Source organism: Mustela erminea, chromosome 17, assembly GCF_009829155.1.
Source record: "Mustela erminea isolate mMusErm1 chromosome 17, mMusErm1.Pri, whole genome shotgun sequence".
Lineage (NCBI taxonomy): Eukaryota > Metazoa > Chordata > Mammalia > Carnivora > Mustelidae > Mustela > Mustela erminea.
Window position 1 is genome coordinate 26,113,890 of NC_045630.1, and position 9,597 is coordinate 26,123,486.

At 49.1% G+C, this 9,597-nt stretch overlaps 1 protein-coding gene across 2 annotated transcripts in view; it reads right to left on the reverse strand.

Annotated features, from left to right (window-relative positions):
• PAPPA2 (pappalysin 2) overlaps window positions 1–4,359 on the reverse strand; it is a 290,148-nt gene extending 285,789 nt beyond the window's left edge. Inside the window, exons 1-2 of one of the 2 annotated variants that reach the window (XM_032319392.1) lie at window positions 4,160–4,359; window positions 634–2,458 (exon numbers count right to left, since the gene is read on the reverse strand). In XM_032319392.1, the coding sequence (XP_032175283.1) occupies window positions 634–1,537 (904 nt within the window). In that variant the 5' untranslated portion in view covers window positions 1,538–2,458; window positions 4,160–4,359. Of the gene's footprint in view, window positions 1–633; window positions 2,479–4,159 lie in introns of those variants that run through there. The other variant, XM_032319393.1, reaches the window with a different exon arrangement.
• Window positions 4,360–9,597: the final 5,238 nt, after the last annotated feature.

Genomic DNA, 9,597 nt, shown 5'->3' on the forward strand with positions numbered 1-9,597 from the left:
TCCCGGCTTGTACGAGCCAACCTCTTCCAGCAGCCCCTGCTGTTCTTGGACTGGATGCATGCATGTTAGGACAAGCCAGCGGGACTCCAGGACCCCGACTCGATAGGCTTTCTGCTAAGTTCCAGGGCTGCTCAAAGAAAAGGGACTCGCCAGAGCGAGGGGCTCCACACCTGGCGGCCGGATTCTCCCTCGGCCCGGCCCCGCCCCCACGGCTCACTGCGCAGGTCCTGGTCCTGACCGGTAGCTGCGAAGTTGCCTGGCTCTCTCGGACTGGACTAGGAGAAACGGAGTGTGACACTTCTAAGCCATTGACAACGAACCAGAGATCCTCCGCTTTAAAGACGGGGTAAGGAGGGAGCTGGAGGTCTCCTAAGTGCACGAGCGATGTATGGCACCACACGAGATCGATACTCATTGGGACAAATGCTCTTGTGGTTACAGTCATTATGGTAGATGATGTCTAGAGTCCTGCTGTGCTGATGGATAAAGGCCCTTCCCCCTCTCTCCCTGGCCAGCCCCTCCTGGCTTTCCTGCCCCTGCGCCCTTCCTCTCCTTGTCCCTTGTGTCTAACCCAGGCAAACATAAAGCCGGCCACTCCCCCGGGGACCTCGGAAAGCCCAGGCACCGCGTTACCTGCAATGATGGCTGGGTTGTTCTGTCCTCCCTCTGGTTTCACCCAGGCTTCCACTGTGAACGCCTCCCGGGGAATCTCAGCCAGCACTTCTGGTCGCAGCAGCAGCCGCCCCCGCCTCCCCGAGAAGTATAAAACAGGCAGTCCTCCGTGGGGGTTAAGGGTCTCTGTTTCCCAGTGGGGGTCCCCTCCACCCTTCTGGATGCTGTCCTGGATCAGACTGGTCCTGACTCCATGCACAAGGGGGTGCTTAGGCCAAGGTTGGAAATGCCGAGGAGAGACACCCGGGTCTCCCCGCAGGCCCCCCACCTGCCCTTTCACCACCTGGCGACGATGCCTGGTCTTGGCCCGGCCCTTCCTTCGGCCCTCTGGCTGGGGTTCCTTTGGGCCCACGAAGGTGGTGGTAACGGTGGCAGCCGTGGCTGAGCGCTTCCGAGTCTCAGCCTCACCTGGAATGGTCTTGGATCCTCCATCGCCGAGATAAGTGTCCCGGTCTCCCCGCAGCTCCGACCACCCATTAGGACCATGCCAGACCCACGGGGTGGCCGGCGGCTCAGCTTCACCCCTCGGCCCCACACTTCCATCCAGGCTTGTGGCCAGACCCCTCGGGGCATCTGGCTTACTGTGTCCTGCATGGCGGGTTCCCTGACCCCCCACAGGGTAGGGCCTCAGGTGGTCCCCAGGCCAGCTGGGGTAGACCCCAAAAAGGTGATGCTGGGGAGCAGTTCTGGGTCTTCGCAGCTTGGCCCCCAGCCAACAGCGTTCTCCTTCCGACAGCACCTGGTTCAGGTGTCCCCTCTGAGCCAGGGCTCTCTTGCGTGTCCAGCCCGGCTCAGAGCTGGCAGTACTGAACGCCCAGCCGGCCAGAATCACCAGGCTGGTTCTCAGGATCTTTAGACACATCATACCTCCCCCAGCTCTCTCTCTATACAGAACCAGAAGTCAACTTCTGGGTACCACACGGGAGTGATGGGGAGAAGAGCAAGAGAAGGCTAGCAGTGGATTCGCAGTCACCGGGGAAACTGTTTTGTTCACAGACCAAACTTTTAGGAGCAGCCCCGAAAGAGTGCCTCTTCTGGCTACCGGCGACCAGTGCTGTGCCTCCCTCTCCCTTCTCCCTTGACCTGGCTCTCCTGACTCTAGTTTAGTCCTTGCAGAATGAAGAAGTTCATTTCTCCGGGTTCCCTGGAACCTCCTCCTAGGGAGCTCAGGTTTCTTCCTTTCTTTTTTTTTTTTTTTTCTTTTTTCTTTTGGGTCCCTTCTTCAATAGCCCCTCCTCCCGCTGATCCTAGAGGAGGGACACACAGACGGGAGCCAAGCCCTCTCACACACACACTCCCTCACAAACACACACCGCTCCCTACCTGAAGTCATGAAAAAGACACTAATCTTCTCATTTTCATTTCTTTCTCCTTCTTCCTTCCCTAAGAGTTACGTTCTTTCTGTAGCTCTTAACCTAAGCTACATCCACCTTCAAGCAAATCCCTAGAGCAACTTGCATCCAGAGACACAGAATTTGATTCTTCTTTCTAAAACTGCAGAAGGAACCTGGGGGCACAAAAATCAAGCTGGTACTTAGCTTCTGCTCTCCAGAGGTCCTCCTCAGCCAGAGCCCCCAGCCAGCCGCCAGTTTGCCTGTGCAGGTCAATGTTCCCCTCAGCTTGCTGCTTGGGCTTGTGCTGTGTTGAAGGCTTTTTAATCCCCTTCCAACTTGTTGGTATGTTGCAAGTCTCCGTAAAGTTCTCCTTGGGGATGCCAGTCTGGTGTCCTAATAACCTTATGAGTCTGAGAGCCCTCGACTTCACCTTCTGGGAGTCTTGTGTGTCCCTGGGCAGATGGGAAAGAGAGCGGGAAGAGCATGGACTTCAGGGGACCTGTTCTCTCCGGTGCGTCCTGCTCTCCTCTCTCCCTCCCTCTCTCTGCCTGTAATTATCTTCTTGTTTGTTTCATTTAAAGACAATGATGATGTCAAGCTAATAAGTTTGGTGCATCACTCCACCTACTCCCTGTCCCCTCCTTCCTCCTCAAAACCTCCCTGCCTCACCGAGGCACAGGGGACAGTCGCTACTCCTGGTTTCCCCAGTAAACATCTCGGGCTTTCTCTCTCAGCAGCTGCAGCCTACACAATCAATAGCAATCAATACTGTCTTAGAGCACGCTTTTCGGTGTGTATTCTCTCTCTCTCTCTCTCTCTCTCTCTCAGACACACACACACTCGCACATGTGTCGTGAACAGATCTGCTCGCTGTCTAATAATCCCCCCCCACCAGCCATTCAGGGACCACTTCCTTTCTTTCTTTTGTTTTGTCACAAGCCTCCTGTATTTTTTTCCTTATTTCAATCATTTGGGATTCAAAAGAACAATACGCCAAATTCACTTTATATCGGACATCGGGAAAAAGAACAAATCAATTAGCCTTCCATAAGAAGCATTACATGGGAATGCCATGAATTCTCACTACGTAGATCTTCTTCCCTCTGAAGTTTCTCACTCTAAAGTTACTAAAAGTCACCATATGCTGAGGGAGCAAATAAACAAATGAGATGCTCAAAATAAGTAATCTACAAGAAATGAACAGCTAGACCTAAGCAACTATTTTTTTTTAATTGACTTGAAATGAATGGAGAGGATGGGGAAGTAAATACTGTGACTCCAGCCTCTGTACTAATGTTTGCCTAGAGGGAGGCTATCTCAGAGTCCCATCCCTTAAACACATGGACATGTACACACACACACACACACACACACACACACACACACACACTGAAAGCATGGTTCTGAATTCTGAACACGGTGGTGGGGGGCAGTGAGGATATTTGACCACAGGTGGGTACAAAACAGGTAGGGAAATATACTGGGTCCTTCCTTCACTAAGAAAAGTTACTTACAGTTCTAAAATCCCTGCCTATATTACCCACACATGAAACACACAGCCCACACACTTTGGAGTAAGATCGCAGTGCCTCTTTTGCCTCGAGACTTCTCGTCTTCTAAACTCCTCTAGCCCTGCTAATAACGAACTTGTTTGTGGCCAGCATGCTGTGCCCTAATCACCCACCCCCTGGCATGCCCAGTCTCCCTGCGCAGCAGCCACTGGATCCTCAAAGCAAGTCCCCAAAGAGGAGATCAATTCAGGCACGTGGACATTACTAAACAGAAATCCCTTGATCCTAGACTGTCATTTTCCCTTCTCTTGTTTTCCTATCTCCCTTCACTCCTTCTGACTTAGTCCTTGTCTTTCTCTTTTTCTTTTTCTTTTTTTTTTTTTCCCCCATGAAGTAACTCGAAAGAGTTTGGGGCTTTGGAAGGGAGTAGAGGGAGATGTAGAGAAAGACAGAAAAGCAGAGGAAAGGGGGGTGGGGAGAGAGAGGGAGGGAGGGAGCGAGAGAGAAAGAAACCCCAGGAAAGAAAAGAAGGAAGGAGAGGAACCTTAGTGTAAATGAAGCAAAGATCCTCAGGTAAGAAAAGCAGAAAACTTGCCCCCTCCTTCATGCCACCCCCATGACCCTCAGAAAAAGGTTCCATACCATGCATTTCAGGAAGGAGGGATAACACAGCAAAGAAGAATTCCGCCTGCTTTTCTGCCCCTGTGAATGTGTGAATGATCTTGCGGTCCCTATAGGTCTCTCCTGGCTCTCAGCAGCTAGTAATCCATTCATAAGGTTTCAAGAAGCTATACAAAACTCAAGCTTCCAGTTTAGTTTCTCTCTCTCCCCTTCATTCCTTTGCTCACCACTCTCCTTCAGCTCTTGGCAGTCCAAAGTTTAAAAAAAAAAAATGTTGAACCATTTCTGTGTTTTCCTCCTGTTGTAACTTTTGCTGTGACATCATAACCCTGCCCACCAACACCCCACGTCTCGCCCTCCTTCCATCCCACCCCTCATCAGCCCAGACCCCCCAAAGCACCCCCCCCCCCATGGAGAAGAAGGGCTCCTGTCAGTTCCAACGTGTGAAAACACAAAGCTACTAGAAGGTGCCCCTCTCTCCCCTCCCCTCCGCCCCCCTCCCCTCTCCCCCTCCCTGCCTTACCCACCGCTCAGCCACGGCTCTCTCAAGGCTTGGAACAATGATCCCATCTGTTTGACATGTGCGGAAAGGTGGGCTGGATTCAAATAATCTGTCAAGTGGATCAGATAAAAAAAACCCAGCAGCCCCCTCCTCAATTCCGTCACACACACGCACGCACATCATACCCCAGCAAAAGTGGGAGAGAAGTCGGCCGAGCACAGCACCCACCCTTGATGCCAGGGAGACACCACACGTGCCAAAGGCAACGCACATTTATATATACATAAATTCTGTGGCTTATTTGTTTATGACAAACACCGGCACCCCAAGCCCCTCTCCTCTTCCCCAAGTCCTGCCACTCCGCAAGTGCACAGATTGGAAAGCTGGTAGAATCTGTTTTGAAATCTCCAACGAGAGGGTTTTTCCCCCTTTTTTTCACTCCCAAGCACTATCTGTGGCGATCAGACTCAAGCAGGGCTGCCAGCAAACGCAGGAGGCCCCTTCTAGGGTACAGGCTTTCAAACCAGCGAAGCCAGAGGGAATGGATTTAAGGACACACAGCAGGAGCTGGCTGAATTTATTTTATTTTGACGGGGGTAGCTGGGGGAGGAATATCATTTCTGAAATGCCCAAGCAATGAAGGGAGAGGATATGGATTTCTTAAACAGTTTTTGCAAGAGGAGCTGTGTCTTGTTCTGCAGGTAAATCTATAAGGCGAGAAATTGGAGCTTAGAGATAAACAAGGACGGAGAGAGAGGGAAGGGGAAGGAGACAAGAGAAGGGAGAGGGGCAGGGGATGGGGACCTGGGGACGGGGAGAGAGGGGAAGAAGGGGAGAAGGACAGAGGGGCGAGGGGAAAGGAGAAGGAAGGGGAGAGAGAGGAGGGAGGAAAGAGGAGGGTAAGGGGAGGAAGGGGGAGGGGAGGGATGAGGAAGAAAGGAGTGAAATAGAAGGAGGAGGGGTGGGGGCGAAGGGAAAAGAGAAGGATCTGGAAGGAGGAAGGACTGAAGAAGAAAAGCAGGGAAGCGAGGAGGGAAGAATGAGACCGAGAGGAAGGAAAAGAGAGGAAGAAGTGGGGAGGCACACAAAATATGGAGACCAGGAAGGCACTTAGATCCATGATGCTTAAACATAAAGAGATCAGAGGCGCAGGTGAGGAGAGCCACTGCAGAATGAGGCAGGGGTTGGGTTTTCTGCACAGAAAACAAAGGATACACAGTGGAGGGGCTCACTCCAGTGATCAGACACGTTTCGAAAAAGCAGACTGTCAGGGTTCAACATTGTCTCTTTAAGTAAATCCCTATCTCCTCCTCCTTCCCTGCCTACACCCTTCCTCCAACACCCACCTCCACCTTCCTTCATTCACTTCTTGTTGCCAGCATGATCTTCCCCTGGAGAATTCTCCAGTAAAATTCAGACACGGATCCCCCTTCCCCGGCCAAAAAAAAAACAAAAACACGCCACCCTTAACACTCAGTAGCCCCCTTTTTTTTTCTGCTTCTGTCCACAGAGGGCCCTCACTCCTCTTATCTAAAGACTGAGCTGTTTGTGACCATCTGCACTTTGTTTAAACCCAGATGATACTATGTTTCCTCAAGCCCAGGACCGCAGGGCTGTTTCGCTTGTACTTGCTGCCATAGTGGGGCTGGTCAGTTTCCATTAGCATTGTCATCAGGATTAGGAAGAGTCTTGGAGCACAGCGAGGAGTCAGTGCATGTCTGCGTTCACCTGCAGCACAGAGCACTAGTGGGGGAGAAAGAGAGGTGGGGGGCTGGGGAAGAGATCCCTTAATATGGTCACTGATCCTCTCTGACTTTCTGATTCCAAAATCTGATCCCTTGAGGGAAAAGCTCAGCTGGGAGCTGGCCAGGAAGCGTAGTAATAAAAGCCTCCTAGAACACAACCAAATGCAGGATCTATATATAGGAGCCGGATCTGTTTTCGCTACTTGCAGTCGAAAATGACACCCGGAAACAAACATTTCAGCAATATGTTTATTGGAATCGCATTCAGCTAAGTGCTGGAAAGAGTGAGCTTCTCTGAAGGATTTCGCTGGAAGTCCGGGGGTTGTTGCTCCCTGCGGCCCTGGCTCCCGGTGCTCTGAGCTGGGAGTGCATGGGGTCACTTTAGATGCCTTCCGGGTGACCTAGCACAGTCCCCTCTTTTACGGGTGAGGAAACAAGGGAGAAGTCACACAAATGACAGCAGGGCCAGGACAGCATCCAGGTCTCCTGAATCCCAGGCCAAGTTTTCCCTCCTCTGGTATGCACCTGTCTTGCTGTCTTGGTATGCACGGGGCCAGCTGATGGGAGGAGGGTACCAAAGGCTGACCTCCCCAGATGCCCATCCAGACAAAAATGCCCTGGAAGTATATGTTGATCATATGTGTTCTGTAACTCAGAATCACATAGCACTCAGAAGGAAATGCAAATCTGCATTTCCAACTCCTCCCTGTGTGTTTTGAGCCAAGAGAGGCCCTATCTTTTTGTCAAACTATTTGGCGCTCTGTGTGTTAGATATCATATCTTTTTCCACAGTACCATTACTATTATAAATTATTATCATTGGTAGTGGTAGCCGTTTTGCGAAATACCTTTCAATCCAAACACATCAACGCATTTCATCCACAGGTTAGGCTTTCCCACCCCTTGCGGGCTGCACGGTGGAGGCGACATGTCAGAGATCTATTTCCCCTGGTGACAGTCCTTACTGGGAAAGTGTTTCTTGTAACATTTTGAGCCTTGGGACCAGCTTGTGGAGCCCTTTGGCTGGGGAGGGTTTCACAGTGATGTTGGATCCTGCTCTGCTCTTCAAAGGCAAAGAAGCTCTACAGGGTTTATGTTTCAACCAGCATTGCCTTTCCAAGAGGAGTCTGTTCAAAAGACAATATCATACCAAGAAAAACAAGAAGACTGTATACTTGCTTCTCCTCTGATCTAATGCACATCTGCATGCTTTTTTTTCTTTCTGTCTCTAACGATACAAATGCAAGGCAAGTGTTATGTCTATTTTACAGATAAACACACTGAGGCTGAAAGCTAAGGAACTTACCCAAGGACCTACAGACACTAAGAACACAGCCAGGGCACATCTGAAATGCATTATGCTAAAGTGGAAGAAACCAGACTCAAAATAGCATGTCCTGTGTGATACCACTTATATGACGTTCTGAAAAAGGCAAAATTATGGAGACAGAGAAGATTGGTGGGGGGTCAGAAGCTGGTAATTGGGGGAGAAAAGTTGAATACAAAAAGCACAAAGGGAATCTGGGGTGATGGGACTGTTCTCAATCTTGACTGTGGTGATGGTGCATGAGTATGCATTTTCCAAACCTCAAAGAAGCATGGACTAAAAAAGGTGATTGCAGATAAATTATACCTTGGTAAACCTGCGGTAGTGGGAGGGGGGAAAATGGAGCCAAGGGTAGGGCCAGGGTCTTTTGACTCTGAATATAGTGTTCTTCTGTCTATATCCTGCAGGTGTCCAAAGACCAAAGGAGAGTGTGACAGTGTTTGGTCATGGATTGGGGCCACACTGCACCTAAAATCTCTGCTGATCCTCTCACCTGGCTCCTCAGGGGACCCTATGGAATCAGACTGAAGGGAGCGGAGCTGACTTGCGGTCCCAGCTCCATCCACCCAGATGACCCTAACACACCAAATAACCAACCACCAAAGGATCACTGGCCAACAACTAGGAGCCTGCTTCGCCATTCAGTAGCTGCTGGACCTTGGGCAGGTTACTGAACTTCTCAGAGCTGTCTGTAAAATGGGGAGATTGGAATAGAAGACTTCTACGTTTTCTTAGAGGTCACACTTGAGATTCTCTCATTTTTAGCCTGACACTTTTCTAATTGTTTAGGAAATTGTTTCTAATTGTTAATAATAATAATAATAATAATAATAATGGGGCACCCAGGTAGTTCAGTTGGCTAAGCATCCAACTCTTGCTGTCAGTCAGATCATAAGCTCAGGGTTGTGAGATCAAGCCCCAAATCGGGGCTCTGTACTCAGCAGAGAGTCTGCTTAAAAATTCAGCCCCGCTGCCCCTCCCCTTGCTCGTGCTCACAAGCCTGTACTCACTTGCTCCCTCTCTCTCTTGCAAATAAACAGATCTTTTAAAAAATAATTTTAAAAATTTTTTAAATAAAAAAATAACCAGCCAGTGCTGGTTAAATATCTTCCCACAAATATCTCAGAGACTCAAGCATACATTAGCAATGGACACCCACAACATTTATTTTAATCCTTAAAGAAAGCCATATATTCAAACATAACTCCACTTGTCACACTGATAATGCAGCAACAGGGAGTGTTTGAGCGCTGGCATTACAGTGACAAAGGTGTCCTATACAATGGGCCACTGTCCTATGTTTAGCACATCAAACATCAGAACACATGGTATTCATATGAAAACATTTAAATCTGAGCAGTTTTTAAATTTGCTACTGTGCTAGAATCTTAAAATTTGGTAATTCCCTCAAGATGGTACTAATAATATTATTAATAATAATAACTGATATTTATTTCTTCTAAAATGGCAGGCACTGTTCTGGTCACTTTCTATGTATATATTAATTGATTAAATCCTCACAACAGTTCTGTGAGGTAGGTTCTTTTATTACCCCTATTTCAAATGAAGACTAATAAATTAACATTTATTAAGCACCTACCACGTGTTCCATGTAGCATCTTCTAGTCCGTGTAAACTAAGCCGTGCATGTAAAATACCTCATTTCACCCAGAAAGTCACCTATGAGATCGCTCCACCATGACCCTCCTTTTTAAATGGAAAAACCGAGGTGCAGAGAGTTCAAGCCACTTATCAGAGCTTAGTCACCTTGAAAACAACTGCTTATCTCTGGAGGCCTTGCTCTTACTCATGATTCTGTACGGCCTCTTCATACCAACGATGATTTGGCTGCCCAGCGCAAGAACCGATTTTTTTCTGATGAGGA